Raw genomic sequence first — 20,436 nt, 5'->3', positions numbered from 1 at the left:
CCTCCGGTTAACCACATTAGCATTGGCCCTTGCCTTTCCCGACGGGTCAGTCACCCGTCATGGCGTCGTCGATTCCATCCGCGAGGTCCACGTCAATGTTCAAGGTCCAGGCCCAGCTAATGTATTCGGCTAGCACCCAGCTAGCTACATTAGCCTTGGCCTTTACCCTTCTTGATGGGTCAATTGTCCCCCGTTGTCACACTCTTGTCCAGGTTCCCCCACTCGGCCCGTGGCGCAGAAAGGAACCCGGGTTCACCCCGCCAGGCCCGGGCAGGTTAGGTTTATGGTTATAGGCCGGGAGCCGGTAAAGACCGCCATCCCGTGGTGCACTCGCCACGTCGGGGCAAACTTACGGGAACCCCCTTTGTCACCGTGCCTCCTGGTGTGAACCTGGACATCTCGTCTCCAGTGCCCACGTGCGGGTCCTTGACCTCCCGCAGCTGCTTTGGCCTCTGGGACTCGTGTGTGAATATGTTCCGAGAATGGGCCGATGTAATGTATGTGGCTACCACCTGGTTAGCCACATTAGCTTTGGCCCCTGATTCTCCCGACGGATCGGCTGCCCGCCATTGCGTCGCCGCTACCGTCCGCGAAGTCCCTTGACGTTCTTGTATCTTTTTCTTGGCCTGATGTTTTAGGAAAGAGCCGAGCTAATGCAACCGGTTGACATCCGGTTAGCCACATTAGCATTGGCCCTTGCCTTTCCCGACGGGTCAGTCACCCGTCATGACGTCGCAGGTTCCATCCGCGAAGTCCACGTCAAAGCTCAAGGTCAAAGTTTCAAATCCAGATTTAGCTTAATGTATTCAGCTAACTTGCAGTTAGCCACATTAGCTTTGGCCCTCGTCCGTCGACGAGGTAATTTTAGGACACATCGTCAGTGGAGAACCCAAGTTCATCGGGTGTTTCGGGTCTTTAATCTCCAGACACCCTCCCTTGGGCGACCCAGCCAGGGGTGATCAGTTCCTGGCTTGTGTCCATGTATTGTTGCAAAGTTGTCTTTTCTTACCGTGTTGTGGCTCCTCACGTCCTTCCTCTTCGAGCTCCGTCGTCCAAATGGCTCCTTGCGGACGTGCGCAGACGCTTTTATAGGAGTGGGGATCTTTCCCCACAGTGCCCTCTTGTGGCCCATTGGAGAAGTGCACTTCCTCCTGTTGCTCCCAGTTTTTGGCTTGAATTTCTCTTCTTATCTGATTGTTGAACATGCTGTGTGATGTGCTCACTTACCTGCTCCTCTTCTTATCAATTGTCCCACGACGAATTTGTTGATCCATCTTTTATTCTTGTGATGATGAATCCCTTGTCGTTTTTCCTGGTTCTCTTCTCATCCGTTGTCCCCCGACGAATCCTCTTGTTGCTCCGTTGTACTATCTCACTCCTGTCCTTCCTCTTCAAGTTCCGCTGTCCAAATGGCGTTTTGCGGAAGTGCGCAAACGTTTTTTTATCCAAGTGAGGATCTTTCCTCACAGTGCCTCCTGTGGTCCGTCCGTGAAAGTCCACTTCATCCTGTCGCTCTGTTTTTTTCCTTTTTTCCACCGAATGTTGTCTTCACTTACCTGTTTCTCTTCTCATCCGCTGTCCCCCGACGAATCTTCTTGTTGCTCCGTTGTACTACTTCACTTACCTGTGTTGTCCTTCCAATCCTTCTACTTACCTTGAAACCCTTTTGCCTTTGTTTCAGGTCCTCGTCCTAACTCCCCGAGCCCTGACTGATGTTCGTTTCAGGGCTCAAATGGGAAGTAAGACCGACCCAGGGAAATGGGGATTAGGGTTGGGATTAGGATGAGGGTCAGGGTTGGGATTAGGATAAGGAATAGGGTTGAGATTAGGATAAGGAATAGGGTTGGGATTAGGATAAGGAATAGGGTTGGGATTAGGATAGGGTTAGGGTTAGGGTTAGGGTTAGGGTTAGGGTTAGGGTTAGGGTTAGGGTTAGGGTTAGGGTTAGAGGTTAGGGTTTAGGGTTAGGGTTAGGGTTAGGGTTAGGGTTAGGGTTAGGGTTAGGGTTAGGGTTAGGGTTAGGGTTAGGGTTAGGGTTAGAGGGTTAGGGTTAGGGTTAGGGTTAGGGTTAGGTTAGTATAGAGATCCGGTAGCGGCCCGGTTGGCTCCCCTCATAGAGGGGGTCCCCCCGGGGGAGATCCGCTCCGTTGTGCACTCGCCACACTGGGTGCCACCCATTTCCCGAAAGCCGAACAAGCCATGTCTCGATTATTTCTGCTTTTTTTCTCTCTCTACTATTGCCTCTGTGCATGCCTGGCGACTTTTGCCGTCAATTAATTTAGTCCCGTTTTTTGTCTTGCAGGTTCAGCGAGTGCCACATCAGACGACGTAATCCTACTTTTAGCCTGCTGAATTAGCGGTGCTATTCCCCCACACATTTTGGTTGTCCAGTCAGAACAGTTCAGTGGATGGCCTGTTCTAATGAACGGCCGCGCATCCTCATCATAAATCTGTCTGATCCCTTGTTGGTGGGGGAGCGTTCGTTGTCAACTTGCGTCACGTGTTTAAGCCAAATGGGTACTGTGTGCCCAGCCGAATTTGCCACTCCGTGGCCACACGTTTGCGTTCGGTTTGGTTCCATAGTGGGCCTATTTGTAATGATCTACATTCAAGGTGGCTCATTTTATGTAATTTATAATGATGCACCACTCGTGAGATCGTCGCGTTGGAATCGCCTGTCACGTGATCACGAAGTTTGTCTACCTCCTGTTGCACCGTTCCGCTCGTGTCACCTACATACATGATCCCGCAGAGGGCGCAATGTAGTAAGTATACACAATTTGGACGAGCAGGGTCGCGTACTGGTGGGATTTTAATTACGCGTCTCGTGCGGCCGTGACGTAAGAAAATGAGGGGGCGGGAGCAGGGGATTGCCCCTTGCTCCTCCGAGTCCGTCAAGCTCGGCAAAATGCCGCTGACCAAAAGATCACCCAAATTGGGGTTCTTTCGATACGCGGCAATTACCGGTCGGTTCTCGAAGCCCCTCTGGGTTCTCAAATAACCCTTAAAATTTAGTTTACAATTGACCGCTAGTCGGACGCTCTGTTTTGAGTATGTCACCACCAGCGGGGTGCATTCGCCCTCTCTGCGTCGTTCCTGTGGTTCAGGTTCCCGGAAGGATCGTCGGGCTTTGCGCAGCTCACTCCTACTGTATCCCCGGCGTCGTAGGACTGTAAACAAAGTAGAAGTGGCCTCCCGGAAATCCTCCCGTCGGCTGCAGATTCGCGAAAATCTTAACAATTGGGATTTAATGATGCCAGCGAAGGTATGACGTGGATGCAAGCTTGTTCGCCATAACAATGCGTGTGTATCCGTCTCCTTAAAGTGCACCTTAAAATCCAATGTTAACGTATTAGCGAAATCTGGGCCTTTGAAAGTTGTGACGTCCAGAAAATCAACCCGGGTTCTGCTGATGTTAGCCTTGACCGAAATTGATTTATTTTGTGCATTCAAATGCGTTACGAATTTTTCAAAGTCTTCCTCAGAGGATGACCAGACGCCCCAAATGTCGTCTAGGAAGCGATAATAGTGCAGGGGACGCTGTGATGCTGAGGACAGCGCTTGCTCCTCCCACCATGCCATAAAGATGTTGGCATAGGAGGGCGCAAAGGCTTTGCCCATCGCTGTGCCGCATGTCTGCAAATAATATTGGGAGTCAAATACAAAGTCATTTCTCGTGAGATTGATTTCCAATAGCCTTAGCAGAGCATGATCTGGTCTCCGGCTGTCGGGAAACCGAGTCATCCATTCACTTACCGCTTTTAATCCTGTCGGTGTGTCAATATTTGTGTATAAGCTTTCCACATCCATTGTAAACAAAAATGCATCTCGCGGAATTTGTAGGTTTCGCATTTTACCGAGGAAATCATATGTATCCTTCAGGTAACTGGGATGCTTATTTGATAGCGGATTAAGGTGGAATTCCACAAAATTAGCGGATCTGTATGTTTCACTGTCGCAATCTGAGACAATGGGGCGGCCTGCCGGCATCCAATACGGGAAGCTCCATTTGTCGGGGGTCTTGTGTATTTTTGGGAGGAGATAAAAAATTCTCGGTCGCGGGTCTGAGCTTCCTCTGAGAAATTTCAGTTGTTTGGCTGAGATGAAGTTCGCCCGTTTCATCTCCTCCAAGATTTCCTCGATCATGGGAATTGTTTCCCAAAAGATCGGGGTCTGCAGTTTGCGATAATATTTTTTATCATTCAGTTGTCTAAGTGCCTCACGTATATAACGTTCTCGGTCCATGACAACTACGACAGCCCCTTTGTCCGCCGGTTTGATGACTATTCGTTTATCTTTGATTAAGTCAGTCAGCGCGGTTTGTTCGGATTTCGTCAAGTTGGGTTTGTCCGTTTTGTTCCAATTGATTTCTTTAAAGGCCCTCCAGTCGGCCCGGATGACGGCCTTAATCGCCGCTGGCAGCATTGTTTCAGTCGGATTCCATTCTGATGGGGCCGTGAATGGAATGGCCCGTCGCTGTCCGCGGTTCTGAAAAATTGCTGTAAGGCTAAGGCGTCTATGATATGCTTGTAAATCTAGCATCATTTGTTGTTTAATCGTTCGGTCTACATCCCGCACCGGAACAAAAGACAATCCTTTTTTCAATACTCGGCGTTGCGTGGGTGAGAGATCAATTTTATCGGTCAGGATCATGATTCCCTCTTCACGATTAAAATTGATTTTTTGTGATCCCTTTTGTTGTGACGCTACAGGATGAGTCGAGTCAGTACCTGCGCGCTCCACGTGGGGTCTTTCACCTTCTCTTCGCGCGTCCGCCTGTCCAGTCAGAAAATTCCACCAGTGCATGAGCATCTTATGAGCTGTTCCGGGCGTCCAGTGTATGCCATCCTGGCCCACTTTGAAGCGCTCCGACGGAAGAGCCGGAATGTAAGAGCCTTTGGTGATATGCTGATTTAGGATTGCTAAATTGTCCCGTTCTTTTTGCGGCAGAGTCTGAGAGAAGTTAATCTCCGCTACCCAGATTTGCGCATTCGGGAAGCGACGTGTTGCGGCTAGTTTTGCTTGCTGCAATTGCTTGATCGCCGTGTTATGCGCTGATTGCGCTCTGTTATTTATGCCCGCTGATATGATAACCTGGGCCACCTCATTCGACTGCTGATCCTTATCTAAGATCGATTTTATATGTCGTAATGTGGCGCCCGGATAGCTATCGATTTGGAAATCTTGGAAGGGAAAATCGGGGAGCCTTGCCAAATTTGAGTCTCCCAAGATCACCCGAGATGATTTCACTAGTAGGTTCCAAATTGCCTGTTTTCGAAAGCCGGGCCTATGTGCAGTAACACGAGAAAGTCCCGGAGCCGGTGGTTTTTGATAAGTCGCGGGTTGCGTTCTTATCAACTTTGTGGTTAACGGTGCGCTGCGGTGAGTTCGGGCGGGATGTGAGTGGGCCGGTCGTGGGGTCTTATTTGCCCTTAATCGGCTGGCCCAACTCGTCTCCCCCTGTTCTCCTGTGCGTTCAGGAGATTCATTCGCCGGCGTTCGGGGTGGAAATTGATTACCTGCGAGTCGATGGGTGTTCCCTCTCACCCCCGAGGGGCCGGCCACCTCCTCGTCGTGAGCCGGGGGTGAGGGAGGGAAGGGCTCCAGCAGGTTGTCCTCCTCTGCTGAATCCAAATCCCAGTCAAGGTCGATGAGGCCAATGCCCGGGGATATGTCATCCACACTTGGCATTTGGGTAGGTCGGCCCGTGGTCGCGTCAGGGGAGGGGGGGCGAGTTGAATGCCGTCTCCCTGACGGGAGCCTCTTAACCCTCTGTGGAAGCGGGTCCGGGCTCAACACGTCTGGCCTGTGGCCTTGGACGGGTGACCGTCCTTGTGCCACGCCCCCTTGGTCCCCCCGCCACCATTGTGTGGGGGGGAGGCCGTGGGGCGTGGAATGGTCCACAGGCTGGGCCGATGAAATTTGTGCCCCGGTTCTATTTTCCGCCCGGAACGGAGTCGGTTGGTTACCTTCTGCCGGTCGGGGAGCAGCTCTTGCGTCCAGCGGGGGGGCCACATCCGGCGGCGCGGTGGCGGCGGCGGCGGCAGTGGTGGTGGCGATGGTGATTGCGGCAGCGGTGGATGTTCTAGCAGCGGCGGCATCGGCGGTGGCAGACTCGGCGGGGGCACGTCGTGCGTCTGCCGTTGCCTGTAATGCAGGCGCTGGAACCGGCAGCCAGTCCATTGCTGTCTCGCGTCCACCTACCCCCGCCACAAGGGCCATCTTGCTGGATGCCGTCTCCCGGAGGAATGATTTTGCTTCCGCAAGCGTGGCGTCGGATAGGACGGGGCCCAGCCGGCGCCTCGCCCACCGGCGAGCGATGTTCAAGGCTACCGGCCAGTCCTCGTCCAGTAAGTCGACGACTTCGGCCCTGGCACGCTCCATTCCGTCATGGTAGTGACGTGCCAGGGTCTCCCTCACGCTGCTGGCCCACACGCTCGCGTGCTCTCTGAGACGTTCTTCCGTAGTCGGGGTGAGCCCAGCCGGCCTCACGGATTCCCGGAGGCCGGCCTCGGCCTTTTGAATATTGGCCGGCAGCTCACCCGAGGAGAGCACGCGTGATGAGTGGTGGGCCATCCGGATGAGGCGATATATGGCCCTTGTCTGCGCCCGCATGGGGGGTGGGGCCGGCTCCATCCCCCTACGTGCTGCGCGTGCTGTATACCTGATGTTTTTACTTACCGCTGCCGGCCTGCGCGCGCGTGATGACGTGTGCCCCCCCGGGTGCACGTCCTCAGCGGACTCTTCCGCCGACGACGGGGGGGTCGCTGTGGACGGCGCTGTTGAGGGCGGTGGAGGTGCCCCCCAGCGGACCCGGCCCGCCGGGCGTTGGCGGCCGGGTCGGTGTTCCGCCGCAGCGCCGCCCTGTCGTTCCCCCCGCCGCCGGGTCGATCGGCCGCCTCGGGCCGGTGACGGTGGCGGCGGTGGCGGAGCCGCTCGCCCGCGTCTCCTCCGACGGCGGGCCGGTGGTGGTGGTGGTGGTGGTGGTGGGGTGGGGGGCGTACGTGGGCGGCGATCCCGCCGCCCGCGTCGCTCGCGCCGCTCAAGCGGCTCGCGCCACTCGAGCCTCTCTCGAGGGCCCGAGCGGGTCCTCCCGGAGGTCCCCGCTCTCCTCCGGGAAGCCCGATGTTGTTCGCGCTGCGGCGAGTACGCCCCACGCTCCCCCCACTCACCTCTGCGGCGGCCGTCCTCCCGCTCTCCCCGGCGGGGACGTTTATATGGTCTCTCCGGGGGGGTGGTGGAGTCGTAGTCGGGCGACTGACGATCTCGTCTCCTTCGCCCGCTACGCCACCCCCCCCAGTCTCTCTCCTCTTCCTCCTCCTCTCTTCGTCGTCCGTATCGTCGAGTAGACGTCATGTTCAGACTGAACCAGGAAGTGAGTCCGCTGTCACATGAGCATTTGAGAAGTTACTTAGGCACGCCCGGTGGGTGTGGATCAATGACCTCACAGCCAATCTTGTCCTCCTTGGCTCAATCCCCTCCTCCATTTTTCTATTCCTCCTCCCGGATTGATCGGCAGGTAGGGGGGCTGGGTTATTTCAGCCAAATTGGTTGTGTTTAGGGGAATCGGTTGGAAGGAGTTTCGGCTGGAATCATCCGTTATTTAGGACGTTTCTTTTCTAAGAAGAACTTCTTTTTGTCCTATGTGTTCGCATAATTCCCAAGTTAATTTCCTGGCAGAGGAACGGAGGACATTTTAATGTGTTAAATTATTCGTTTGTTTTGATTTAATTTGTTGTGTGTCGTTCTTTTTCTATCTGTTTGTACGTAACAAATTCTTCACCATTCTGTAATATTATGTCTTCTTTTATGATTAACCCGATTTTTTTGTGAGAGGAAAACGTTTTTCTACACTTCACAGCGGGAGGAAATTTAGGACATGCAAATGGGAAGAGTAGAAGAATGATAGACAAGAAGAGAAGAGCCATCTGATCCTATTTTGTTATGCGGAGAGGAGTGAGTGGAGGACTTGTCAATCTCAAGATTGAGAGGATGAATTTATTTCATCAATCAAGGTTGTCTGTCATCTCCATTCCGTGCTGTTGTCCATCTGCATCGTCTTGCTTTTCGTCTTCTTCCTCTCCGGTCTCTCCATCGCTGAAGGTCTTGTCGGCGTTCAGCGTAGGATGATTCCTTGCTCTTGCCAGATTTGCCGTGCAGCGTCTCGAGTGTGGAGGTCCATCGCGACGTTTCGAGCCTGTTGGCCCTTCATCAGGCGAATCGGTCCTCCCCCTCGAGCGCTGGCACTCCCCTCGTCTGCCATTCCGCAGCATGTTGGCGTGGGCTTATATCGTGTGGGTAGCGCATGTCCTCCATTTCCGGGGGATGCACATCCGCCTCTCTCCTCCTCCGAGTGTTGTGTGGATCCCAGGTCAGATCGCCTGAGGAACAGGTGTAGGGGATGTGCTCCCCCGGATTCGTCGTACTTACATTGTCGAGTTCCGGTCGTCCGTTAGCAAATTGCCATATCGGATTTGGGGTCATGCGCTATCCTCCGATCTTTTTGCCCCTCGGCCTAAGGTGAGGAAGAATCTCCATCACTCGTCTGCGGTGCTCCTTCTGTGAAAAAGAAAGAAGAAGAGAAAGAGAGAAAGAAAAGGGGAGAAGAAGAGAGAAAAAAGAGAGAGGAAAGAAAGAGAGAGAGAGAGAGAAAAGGAGAGAGAGAGAGAGAGAGAGAGAGAGAAAGAAAAGGAAAGAAGAGGGAGAAAAAAGAAAAAAAAGGGAGAGAGGGAGAAAGAAGAAGAGGAAGAGCAGGCAAAGGAGGGAGCCAAATATGCGTTGTTATGTGCATATTCGATGAAAGGTAGTAATGGGATATAAGGTGGCACGAGGAAGAGAGAGAGAGAGAGAGAAAGAGAGATGGATATATCTCAACCGGAGACCTGTCAAATTTGACATTATGACTCCGGATCAGGCGTCGATACATTTTTTGGTCGGACTCCCCCCTCTAGTGGGGGGTTCAGGATACTGATGGCTTCCCAGTAGGCCCGGGCAGGTATAGGTTAGTATAGAGATCCGGTAGCGGCCCGGTTGGCTCCCCTCATAGAGGGGGTCCCCCCGGGGGAGATCCGCTCCGTTGTGCACTCGCCACACTGGGTGCCACCCATTTCCCGAAAGCCGAACAAGCCATGTCTCGATTATTTCTGCTTTTTTTCTCTCTCTACTATTGCCTCTGTGCATGCCTGGCGACTTTTGCCGTCAATTAATTTAGTCCCGTTTTTTGTCTTGCAGGTTCAGCGAGTGCCACATCAGACGACGTAATCCTACTTTTAGCCTGCTGAATTAGCGGTGCTATTCCCCCACACATTTTGGTTGTCCAGTCAGAACAGTTCAGTGGATGGCCTGTTCTAATGAACGGCCGCGCATCCTCATCATAAATCTGTCTGATCCCTTGTTGGTGGGGGAGCGTTCGTTGTCAACTTGCGTCACGTGTTTAAGCCAAATGGGTACTGTGTGCCCAGCCGAATTTGCCACTCCGTGGCCACACGTTTGCGTTCGGTTTGGTTCCATAGTGGGCCTATTTGTAATGATCTACATTCAAGGTGGCTCATTTTATGTAATTTATAATGATGCACCACTCGTGAGATCGTCGCGTTGGAATCGCCTGTCACGTGATCACGAAGTTTGTCTACCTCCTGTTGCACCGTTCCGCTCGTGTCACCTACATACATGATCCCGCAGAGGGCGCAATGTAGTAAGTATACACAATTTGGACGAGCAGGGTCGCGTACTGGTGGGATTTTAATTACGCGTCTCGTGCGGCCGTGACGTAAGAAAATGAGGGGGCGGGAGCAGGGGATTGCCCCTTGCTCCTCCGAGTCCGTCAAGCTCGGCAAAATGCCGCTGACCAAAAGATCACCCAAATTGGGGTTCTTTCGATACGCGGCAATTACCGGTCGGTTCTCGAAGCCCCTCTGGGTTCTCAAATAACCCTTAAAATTTAGTTTACAATTGACCGCTAGTCGGACGCTCTGTTTTGAGTATGTCACCACCAGCGGGGTGCATTCGCCCTCTCTGCGTCGTTCCTGTGGTTCAGGTTCCCGGAAGGATCGTCGGGCTTTGCGCAGCTCACTCCTACTGTATCCCCGGCGTCGTAGGACTGTAAACAAAGTAGAAGTGGCCTCCCGGAAATCCTCCCGTCGGCTGCAGATTCGCGAAAATCTTAACAATTGGGATTTAATGATGCCAGCGAAGGTATGACGTGGATGCAAGCTTGTTCGCCATAACAATGCGTGTGTATCCGTCTCCTTAAAGTGCACCTTAAAATCCAATGTTAACGTATTAGCGAAATCTGGGCCTTTGAAAGTTGTGACGTCCAGAAAATCAACCCGGGTTCTGCTGATGTTAGCCTTGACCGAAATTGATTTATTTTGTGCATTCAAATGCGTTACGAATTTTTCAAAGTCTTCCTCAGAGGATGACCAGACGCCCCAAATGTCGTCTAGGAAGCGGGTTAGGGTTAGGGTTAGGGTTAGGGTTAGGGTTAGGGTTAGGGTTAGGGTTAGGGTTAGGGTTAGGGTTAGGGTTAGGGTTAGAGGTTAGGGTTAGGGTTAGGGTTAGGGTTAGGGTTAGGGTTAGGGTTAGGGTTAGGGTTAGGGTTAGGGTTAGGGTTAGGGTTAGGGTTAGGGTTAGGGTTAGGGTTAGGGTTAGGGTTAGGGTTAGGGTTAGGGTTAGGGTTAGGGTTAGGGTTAGGGTTAGGGTTAGGGTTAGGGTTAGGGTTAGGGTTAGGGTTAGGGTTAGGGTTAGGGTTAGGGTTAGGGTTAGGGTTAGGGTTAGGGTTAGGGTTAGGGTTAGGGTTAGGGTTAGGGTTAGGGTTAGGGTTAGGGTTAGGGTTAGGGTTAGGGTTAGGGTTAGGGTTAGGGTTAGGGTTAGGGTTAGGGTTAGGGTTAGGGTTAGGGTTAGGGTTGGGGTTAGGGTTAGGGTTAGGGTTAGGGTTAGGGTTAGGGTTAGGGTTAGGGTTAGGGTTAGGGTTAGGGTTAGGGTTAGGGTTAGGGTTAGGGTTAGGGTTAGGGTTAGGGTTAGGGTTAGAGTTAGGGTTAGGGTTAGGGTTAGGGTTAGGGTTAGGGTTAGGGTTAGGGTTAGGGTTAGGGTTAGGGTTAGGGTTAGGGTTAGGGTTAGGGTTTAGGGTTAGGGTTAGGGTTAGGGTTAGGGTTAGGGTTAGGGTTAGGGTTAGGGTTAGGGTTAGGGTTAGGGTTAGGGTTAGGGTTTAGGGTTAGGGTTAGGGTTAGGTAAAATAAAAGAACATAGTGTCAAAAGCGACACCATGAATTGCACTGGCGCACGGAGTCAGTGAGGCCCATTATAAAATCATAGGTATGAATAAATATAAATTCTTATGTCCATACCGGTAAGTAAAAAACAAAATCAATAAATACTAAATCTAATAAAAATTATTAAAACAATATAAATCTATTATAATCTAATTATTGATTAAAAACTGCTAAGTAATAAAATATGGTGGTGTCTTCAAATCATTTATTATAAAATCTTATATGCATAATGGGGAAAGAATTCCTCCGCATTAGGCCTCTCAGAAAAAAAAAAAAAAAAAAAAAAAAAAAAAAAAAAAAAAAAAAAAAAAAAAAAAAAAAAAAAAAAAAAACGGGGACAATTCATTAATCAATATTGAAATGGACCATAATCCATGGGTGAGAAGGGATAAGAAAAGTGCCATGTTGGGGTTAATAAGGTAAGTGCTAAAAACAAACAAATTTTTCAATAAATATTAGTATTTAAATTCATAAAAAGTCACTGCAATCAAAAATAATAAATAATAAATACAATTCTTGTCACCCAAAGGATTAGGAGGTCCGTCGCAAAATAATTTTAGTAAGAAGGAAGGGGGGGAAAAAAAAAAAAAAAAAAAAAAAAAAAAAAAAAAAAAAATTTTTAATGATATTGTTCATTTAGACCGTTTGGTACGATCGTTTGTAATTTGTGAATCCATTTGCGTTCTATTGATTGTCTTTGTTTCCGGGTCCACAGTACATTTGTTTCTAAGCCGAGGCTTCTTACATTGTAGAGGCCATGAGTTTTAAAATGTGTATATAATGTGGTAATGGTGTTTTGTTTTTTTATTGCATAAAAATGTTGTTTGATCCTAAGATGGAGCATATTGCCTGTTTCACCGATGTAAATCTTTTTACATAAATGACAAATGATGGCGTATACAACGTTTTTAGTTTGAGGATTGATAGTAGTATTTAAATTTATGGATAGACCTGAGTATACATTTTGTAAATGCGGAGGATTGATAAATGCAATTTCTGTCCTCATTTTAATTTTAATACTATAGTCATCCTTATTTAAATCCGTATGTACTAATATATCTTTTAAATTTTTATTACGTCTATGGGCAATAATCATTCGATAATCTTTTAGACTTTCCAAGTTATTCGCTGTGTTTTTGAAATTATGCTTAAATTTTTTAATCAATGTTTTTGTATTATCTGCATATGTTGTAATAAAAGGTATAAAGTTTTGGTTTTGTTTAACTGGTTGTATAGGGAAATTATGTTGAAATTTGTTATTAACTTCCTGTTTTATTTTTCTAAGGAACCTCTTGGAATAGCCTCTGGTCTTCAACACTGAGAAGAGGGTTTTAGTAGCCTCCTCAACATCATCCGGGTAAGTACAAATTCTGTGAAAACGTATTAGTTGAGATTTTATTAAGCCGAGGTAAGTATGTTTAGGGTGATAGCTGGTTTTATGGAGAAGTGCATGTCTGTCTGTATCTTTAAAAAAAACCTTAGTCGCTAGTTGTTTGTAGTTAGCATTGGCCTGTGTAAAAAAAACACATGTATCCAAAAATTCTATGGACGAGTGTTGTAAATTATGTTTCAGTTTTATTTTATTATGTTGCATATTTAAAATATTAACAAAATCGATGAATTGTGCTTCTGTTCCTTCCCATATTCCAAAGATATCGTCCAGGTATCTGTGGTAATGGGTCGGTTTGATGTCGAGTCCAGCAAAGGCAGTTTCCTCCCAGTCCGCCAGGTAAATATCTGCATAAGCAGGTGAGTATTTTCGGCCCATCGCACAGCCACAAAGTTGTAAATAATGTTTCCTGTTAAAAATAAAATCATTTCTTGTAAGTGTAATGTATAAAAGTTCTAGTAGTTCATCATCAGGTCTATTTGGATTAGGGTATTTATTGAAGATTTTCCGTATAGCAGACAGGCCCAATTTGGTTTCTATGTTAGTGTAGAGTGATTCAACATCGATAGAAAATAACAGCGCCTCATGAGTTACTCTAATCTGTTTAATGATATTAACAAATTCGTAAGTATCTTTAATGTAACTCGGATGTAATTTAGCTAATGGGTTAATAAAATAATCAATATATTCTGTAATTGCATACGATTCAGATGCGCAATCGCTAACTATAGGTCGGCCTACCGGAACTATAGAGGGAACTGTCCAAGTTTCAGGAGGTTTGTGAATTTTGGGTAATAGGTAAAAGAGGCGAGGTCTAGGTTGGTCTGGACCATCTAGGTATTTTTTCTGTTTTATAGTTATGAATTTCTTATCCAATAATCTACTAGTAATTTTTCTTATCATAGTTTGTGTTTCCATTTGTAATGAGTCTGAGAGCCTTTGATAGTAAGTAGTATTTTTTAATTGTCTATTTGCTTCTAAAATATAGTTATTTCGATCTTGTATAACAATCTGTCCCCCCTTATCTGCTGGTTTGATAACTATGTGTTTATTTTTGCCTAGTGATTTGAGCGTCCTTTGTTGTTCCCTGGTTAGGTTATTTTGGGTGGGGTGCCTGGGCCGCCACTGTCTTAATGCAGTATGATTACATTTTATTAATTCTTTAATGTCTACAGATACATTATTCTCATTAGGAGTCCAAGTAGATGGTCCTGTAAATAATCTATATTGTTCATTATTTGATTGAAATTGGTCCAAAAGTTTTAACTTTCTATGAAATGTATACATATCAGATTTTAATTGAGTGCGACTTGGTGGTTTGCAAGTAGGAATGAAAGTTAGTCCTTTTTCGAGTATTTGCTGTTGCATATCAGTAAGTCTGAATGTTACACTTAAATTCATAATATTAGATTCTTGTTGCGTGATATCCAAATCTTTAGGTTCAATTATAAATTTAGTTGTTGACACCAGTAATTGAATATTAATTGTGCTGTCTTTACGGTCCAATGGATCGGATCTGTTTCACAAGTTTGAAATAGTAATGGGTTGATATCTGGTAGAAAATTATATTTGTCTGCAATGAGTAGGTTTAATTTAGTCAGTAATGTTTGTTTTTTTGAGTCCAAAACATGCGAAAAGTTAATAATCGGTATGTATACTGTAGCATTCGGAAAAGTTGCATCACTGGTTTTTATTAATTGCTGCAATTGCTTATGAGTAGTTGAATGTAATTGTTCCCGTAGACAATTGTTTAATCCCGCCGATATGATCACATGGGATGTGTCGTACGATGGGGAGAGTTTTTTTAAAATTTCATTTAAGTGATGAAATGTAGCTCCTGGAAAACTGTCAACTTGTATGTTTGAAGATGCAAATAATGGAATTCTTGCTAGGTTAGAATCGCCGATAACGACTATGGATTTTGTTACCTCCAGTTTCCACTCTGTGCTTTTATGTTGCGTTCTGGGATGGATTCGAGGCTCCCTTCGTTCATCTGCGGTAAATGCGTGCTGAGGGGAATGATCAACGGAGGAGTTAGTTGATGAGGTATTTGTATGTAAAGGATCATATTCCATTTTACAAGTATCTCCCAACTCACTGATGATTTGTTTTTGTACAGGTCCCCGCTGGGCCTCCTTGTTGTCCACAAGGGGGGGATGTGGGTGATCCCCTTTCATTTCCTGCTGTGTTAGATTTACTCCAGTAGTGTCCACGGTAAGTATCTCCTGTCCTAAACTCTTATTAAGGTAAGTAAAGTTTTTGTTAATATTGATTGTTTTGACAATGTTTGTTGTTTCTTTAGGTCCGATGGTCGCCTCCCTTACATCACACGATTGAGCTTCTTCCACAGGTAAGTAGGTGTTCTTTTTTTCAGGTTCTTGTTTGTCCGACTCGTCGTCCAGAGGAAGAGACGAAATTGTGCCACTACAAGGTAAAGCCACATTGCTAATAGTCATTTTTTTGAAGGTGGTAGCAATTGGATTGTCGCTTTTTTGCTGCTGTAAGTTTTCCTCCGATTTTATATGTACCTGCGCCCTTGTTTTTACAATGTGTTTGGCAGCGGGAGTGCTTTCTTGAGCTTGCGTTCGCTTCTCTGAGAAGGGAAAAAAGTTCATATCACTTTTATGAATATCATTCCTATTAGGCTGACTGGAGGTAGTTGCGGCCGGCTGGTTAAAATTAAGTTTAGAGGAAGTGGAATTATATATGCTAGTAGAAGGTGGTGCGTTAATTCTAGCGGAAATATGTTCCTTATTGCCACCAGAGGATCTGGACTGGTTGTATTTAGGATTAGGAGACGGGTTTGTTATCATTCTTTGTCCATTGGAGTCCTTCTGCAATTGGTTATGTTTAGGCTTAGGAGTTGGGTTTGTTGTAGTCATTTGTCCATTAGGCTCATTCTGCAATTGGTTGTATTTAGGATTAGGAAACGGATTTGTTATCATTCTTTGTCCATTGGAGTCATTCTGCAATTGGTTATGTTTAGGCTTAGAAATTGGGTTTGTTGTAGTCATTTGTCCATTAGGCTCATTCTGCAATTGGTTGTATTTAGGATTAGGAATTGGGTTTGCTCTAGTTAGTCGTTGATTAGGATCATTCTGCAATTGGTTGTATTTAGGATTAGAAGTTGGATTTGTTAAGGTTATTTGTCGATTAGGGCCCTTCTGCAATTGGTTGTATTTAGGGTTAGGAATTGGGTTTGTTATGGTTATTTGTCGATTAGGGTCACTCTGCCATTGGTTGTGTTTAGGATTAGTAGGCGGGTTGTTAGAGCTAGGTTTCTTGGGGGTTTCCGACTTACTTTGAAATGTATTGGTAGTTAAGGGTGGAAAATTTTCCTCATCGAAGAGGAAGTCAAGGTTCCGAGCCCCTAGTGATTCGTCAGCAAGCGACACTAATTCACGTATTGTTCGGATTGAGGTTTGAGTCAATTTTTTCTTATATCTGGTACTTGCCCAGTGTACCGCTCTATCAAAGGCAATCTCTTCGAAAGTGGAAATGTGGCCTAATATTGTAGAAATTGTTCCGTCGTAATGTTGTCGAAGTAACTCCAAATTTTTATTCATCCAATCCTCTGTATTCAATTTCAGATTCTGTATAATTGTTTCATTAGGGCCTGAGGGTCTAATGAACGCGGCCAATTTCTCCATTTTTTTCTTCATGCCCGAAGGGATTTTTTTGTTTTGAATGGCCTGGTTAATTATTTCGGAGTGATGAGAAGCTTGTATTAACTTGAAGTAGTATTTAGTTAGTTGATGGGTTTCTGCAGAGAATTTATGTTGTGTATTTGAATTTTGGAAAGAGGTTTCTCGTTGATTAGCCCCTGTCTGTCCTGATTTGTGATATTTAGAGTAATTTCCTGTTTTGTTAAAAAACCAAGGTTTGCCATAAGTTGCCATTATTAAAAAGAGAAAGTAGAACAGAGAGAAAAAAAAAAAAAAAAAAAAAAAAAAAAAAAAAAAAAAAAAAAAAAAAAAAAAAAAAAAAAAAAAAAAAAAAAAAATTGAAATTCTCACCCACTGTTGCGTCCACTCCTATGTCGGAATCGGAAGCGGGACCTCACTCGGACCAACAATTAGATCAACTTAACACTTTATCTCACCGGGATGACGCCATCCCGGGGAGATAAAGTAAGAGACTAGGGTTTTTTGGAAAAGGTCTCCTGGAAAAGAGAAGGGGGAGGGGAAAAAAAATTGGGGGAGGGGGGGGAAAAAGGGGGGGGGGGGGGGGGAAACGCGATGGTGGGGCGTCGGTGGGGAGATGATGCGATTTTCTCTCAAAAAAAGAAGCGAAGCTAGTTGCAGCTTTGATGATCTTCGGTGTGCACACCCTTGCTCTTGGTTGACGAGAAACCGCAAAAACTCACCCAATCAATAAAAGTCCAGGAGATTCAGGCCTTCTTGTCATCCAATTCACTTAACTCTTTTGTTGGGTTAGGGTTAGGGTTAGGGTTAGGGTTAGGGTTAGGGTTAGGGTTAGGGGTTAGGGTTAGGGTTAGGGTTAGGGTTAGGGTTAGGGTTTAGGGTTAGGGTTAGGGTTAGGGTTAGGGTTAGGGTTAGGGTTAGGGTTAGGGTTAGGGTTAGGGTTAGGGTTAGGGTTAGGGTTAGGGTTAGGGTTAGGGTTAGGGTTAGGGTTAGGGTTAGGGTTAGGGTTAGGGTTAGGGTTAGGGTTAGGGTTAGGGTTAGGGTTAGGGTTAGGGTTAGGGTTAGGGTTAGGGTTAGGGTTAGGGTTAGGGTTAGGGTTAGGGTTAGGGTTAGGGTTAGGGTTAGGGTTAGGGTTAGGGTTAGGGTTAGGGTTAGGGTTAGGGTTAGGGTTAGGGTTAGGGTTAGGGTTAGGGTTAGGGTTAGGGTTAGGGTTAGGGTTAGGGTTAGGGTTAGGGTTAGGGTTAGGGTTAGGGTTAGGGTTAGGGTTAGGGTTAGGGTTAGGGTTAGGGTTAGGGTTAGGGTTAGGGTTAGGGTTAGGGTTAGGGTTAGGGTTAGGGTTAGGGTTAGGGTTAGGGTTAGGGTTAGGGTTAGGGTTAGGGTTAGGGTTAGGGTTAGGGTTAGGGTTAGGGTTAGGGTTAGGGTTAGGGTTAGGGTTAGGGTTAGGGTTAGGGTTAGGGTTAGGGTTAGGGTTAGGGTTAGGGTTAGGGTTAGGGTTAGGGTTAGGGTTAGGGTTAGGGTTAGGGTTAGGGTTAGGGTTAGGGTTAGGGTTAGGGTTAGGGTTAGGGTTAGGGTTAGGGTTAGGGTTAGGGTTAGGGTTAGGGTTAGGGTTAGGGTTAGGGTTAGGGTTAGGGTTAGGGTTAGGGTTAGGGTTAGGGTTAGGGTTAGGGTTAGGGTTAGGGTTAGGGTTAGGGTTAGGGTTAGGGTTAGGGTTAGGGTTAGGGTTAGGGTTAGGGTTAGGGTTAGGGTTAGGGTTAGGGTTAGGGTTAGGGTTAGGGTTAGGGTTAGGGTTAGGGTTAGGGTTAGGGTTAGGGTTAGGGTTAGGGTTAGGGTTAGGGTTAGGGTTAGGGTTAGGGTTAGGGTTAGGGTTAGGGTTAGGGTTAGGGTTAGGGTTAGGGTTAGGGTTAGGGTTAGGGTTAGGGTTAGGGTTAGGGTTAGGGTTAGGGTTAGGGTTAGGGTTAGGGTTAGGGTTAGGGTTAGGGTTAGGGTTAGGGTTAGGGTTAGGGTTAGGGTTAGGGTTAGGGTTAGGGTTAGGGTTAGGGTTAGGGTTAGGGTTAGGGTTAGGGTTAGGGTTAGGGTTAGGGTTAGGGTTAGGGTTAGGGTTAGGGTTAGGGTTAGGGTTAGGGTTAGGGTTAGGGTTAGGGTTAGGGTTAGGGTTAGGGTTAGGGTTAGGGTTAGGGTTAGGGTTAGGGTTAGGGTTAGGGTTAGGGTTAGGGTTAGGGTTAGGGTTAGGGTTAGGGTTAGGGTTAGGGTTAGGGTTAGGGTTAGGGTTAGGGTTAGGGTTAGGGTTAGGGTTAGGGTTAGGGTTAGGGTTAGGGTTAGGGTTAGGGTTAGGGTTAGGGTTAGGGTTAGGGTTAGGGTTAGGGTTAGGGTTAGGGTTAGGGTTAGGGTTAGGGTTAGGGTTAGGGTTAGGGTTAGGGTTAGGGTTAGGGTTAGGGTTAGGGTTAGGGTTAGGGTTAGGGTTAGGGTTAGGGTTAGGGTTAGGGTTAGGGTTAGGGTTAGGGTTAGGGTTAGGGTTAGGGTTAGGGTTAGGGTTAGGGTTAGGGTTAGGGTTAGGGTTAGGGTTAGGGTTAGGGTTAGGGTTAGGGTTAGGGTTAGGGTTAGGGTTAGGGTTAGGGTTAGGGTTAGGGTTAGGGTTAGGGTTAGGGTTAGGGTTAGGGTTAGGGTTAGGGTTAGGGTTAGGGTTAGGGTTAGGGTTAGGGTTAGGGTTAGGGTTAGGGTTAGGGTTAGGGTTAGGGTTAGGGTTAGGGTTAGGGTTAGGGTTAGGGTTAGGGTTAGGGTTAGGGTTAGGGTTAGGGTTAGGGTTAGGGTTAGGGTTAGGGTTAGGGTTAGGGTTAGGGTTAGGGTTAGGGTTAGGGTTAGGGTTAGGGTTAGGGTTAGGGTTAGGGTTAGGGTTAGGGTTAGGGTTAGGGTTAGGGTTAGGGTTAGGGTTAGGGTTAGGGTTAGGGTTAGGGTTAGGGTTAGGGTTAGGGTTAGGGTTAGGGTTAGGGTTAGGGTTAGGGTTAGGGTTAGGGTTAGGGTTAGGGTTAGGGTTAGGGTTAGGGTTAGGGTTAGGGTTAGGGTTAGGGTTAGGGTTAGGGTTAGGGTTAGGGTTAGGGTTAGGGTTAGGGTTAGGGTTAGGGTTAGGGTTAGGGTTAGGGTTAGGGTTAGGGTTAGGGTTAGGGTTAGGGTTAGGGTTAGGGTTAGGGTTAGGGTTAGGGTTAGGGTTAGGGTTAGGGTTAGGGTTAGGGTTAGGGTTAGGGTTAGGGTTAGGGTTAGGGTTAGGGTTAGGGTTAGGGTTAGGGTTAGGGTTAGGGTTAGGGTTAGGGTTAGGGTTAGGGTTAGGGTTAGGGTTAGGGTTAGGGTTAGGGTTAGGGTTAGGGTTAGGGTTAGGGTTAGGGTTAGGGTTAGGGTTAGGGTTAGGGTTAGGGTTAGGGTTAGGGTTAGGGTTAGGGTTAGGGTTAGGGTTAGGGTTAGGGTTAGGGTTAGGGTTAGGGTTAGGGTTAGGGTTAGGGTTAGGGTTAGGGTTAGGGTTAGGGTTAGGGTTAGGGTTAGGGTTAGGGTTAGGGTTAGGGTTAGGGTTAGGGTTAGGGTTAGGGTTAGGGTTAGGGTTAGGGTTAGGGTTAGGGTTAGGGTTAGGGTTAGGGTTAGGGTTAGGGTTAGGGTTAGGGTTAGGGTTAGGGTTAGGGTTAGGGTTAGGGTTAGGGTTAGGGTTAGGGTTAGGGTTAGGGTTAGGGTTAGGGTTAGGGTTAGGGTTAGGGTTAGGGTTAGGGTTAGGGTTAGGGTTAGGGTTAGGGTTAGGGTTAGGGTTAGGGTTAGGGTTAGGGTTAGGGTTAGGGTTAGGGTTAGGGTTAGGGTTAGGGTTAGGGTTAGGGTTAGGGTTAGGGTTAGGGTTAGGGTTAGGGTTAGGGTTAGGGTTAGGGTTAGGGTTAGGGTTAGGGTTAGGGTTAGGGTTAGGGTTAGGGTTAGGGTTAGGGTTAGGGTTAGGGTTAGGGTTAGGGTTAGGGTTAGGGTTAGGGTTAGGGTTAGGGTTAGGGTTAGGGTTAGGGTTAGGGTTAGGGTTAGGGTTAGGGTTAGGGTTAGGGTTAGGGTTAGGGTTAGGGTTAGGGTTAGGGTTAGGGTTAGGGTTAGGGTTAGGGTTAGGGTTAGGGTTAGG

General features: G+C 47.3%; 1 protein-coding gene and 1 long non-coding RNA gene across 14 annotated transcripts; one reads left to right on the top strand and one right to left on the bottom strand.

Annotated features, from left to right (window-relative positions):
- Positions 1-2,076: 2,076 nt before the first annotated feature.
- LOC148425872 (uncharacterized) lies at positions 2,077-10,440 on the bottom strand. Of its 12 annotated transcripts, none has more exons than XM_088411131.1 (4): positions 5,970-10,440; positions 5,520-5,624; positions 4,731-4,776; positions 3,089-3,170 (listed from the first exon to the last, which is right to left on the bottom strand). In XM_088411131.1, the coding sequence occupies exons 1-3, from the start codon at positions 7,354-7,356 to the stop codon at positions 4,754-4,756; spliced, it is 1,515 nt and encodes a 504-aa protein (XP_088267257.1). In that variant the 5' UTR covers positions 7,357-10,440; the 3' UTR covers positions 3,089-3,170; positions 4,731-4,753. The 12 variants fall into 12 exon arrangements, 11 of the variants coding, with proteins under 11 accessions (XP_088267256.1, XP_088267253.1, XP_088267254.1 ...); XM_088411132.1 differs by having other exon boundaries at positions 3,090-3,170; positions 5,520-5,621; XR_015865151.1 differs by having other exon boundaries at positions 3,096-3,170; positions 5,520-5,772.
- Positions 10,441-12,073: 1,633 nt separating this feature from the next.
- LOC148425871 (uncharacterized) lies at positions 12,074-16,663 on the top strand. 2 transcript variants are annotated; one of them, XR_015864977.1, is made up of 5 exons: positions 12,074-12,627; positions 12,923-12,999; positions 14,595-14,706; positions 14,780-14,874; positions 14,963-16,663. It is a non-coding gene; the product is annotated as an uncharacterized LOC148425871 (long non-coding RNA). The 2 variants fall into 2 exon arrangements; XR_015864976.1 differs by lacking the exons at positions 12,074-12,627; positions 12,923-12,999 and having other exon boundaries at positions 14,182-14,706.
- The last annotated feature ends 3,773 nt before the right edge of the window (positions 16,664-20,436 follow it).

The sequence above is a fragment of the Hippichthys cyanospilos genome, chromosome 3 (assembly GCF_059441005.1).
Source record: "Hippichthys cyanospilos isolate Australia breed blue-spotted pipefish chromosome 3, RoL_Hcya_1.0, whole genome shotgun sequence".
Classification (NCBI taxonomy): Eukaryota; Metazoa; Chordata; class Actinopteri; order Syngnathiformes; family Syngnathidae; genus Hippichthys; species Hippichthys cyanospilos.
The sequence above is the reverse complement of the archived record's forward strand: the minus strand, read 5'-3'. Positions and strand labels throughout refer to the sequence as shown.

Coding starts and splice junctions, on each gene's coding strand:
- LOC148425872 (XM_088411121.1), bottom strand. CDS start 7,356: ATGACGTCTACTCGACGATACGGACGACGAAGAGAGGAGGAGGAAGAG. Junction 5,625..5,969: donor TGCTCCCCGACCGGCAGAAG/GTAACCAACCGA, acceptor ATTTGGATTCAG/CAGAGGAGGACAACCTGCTG.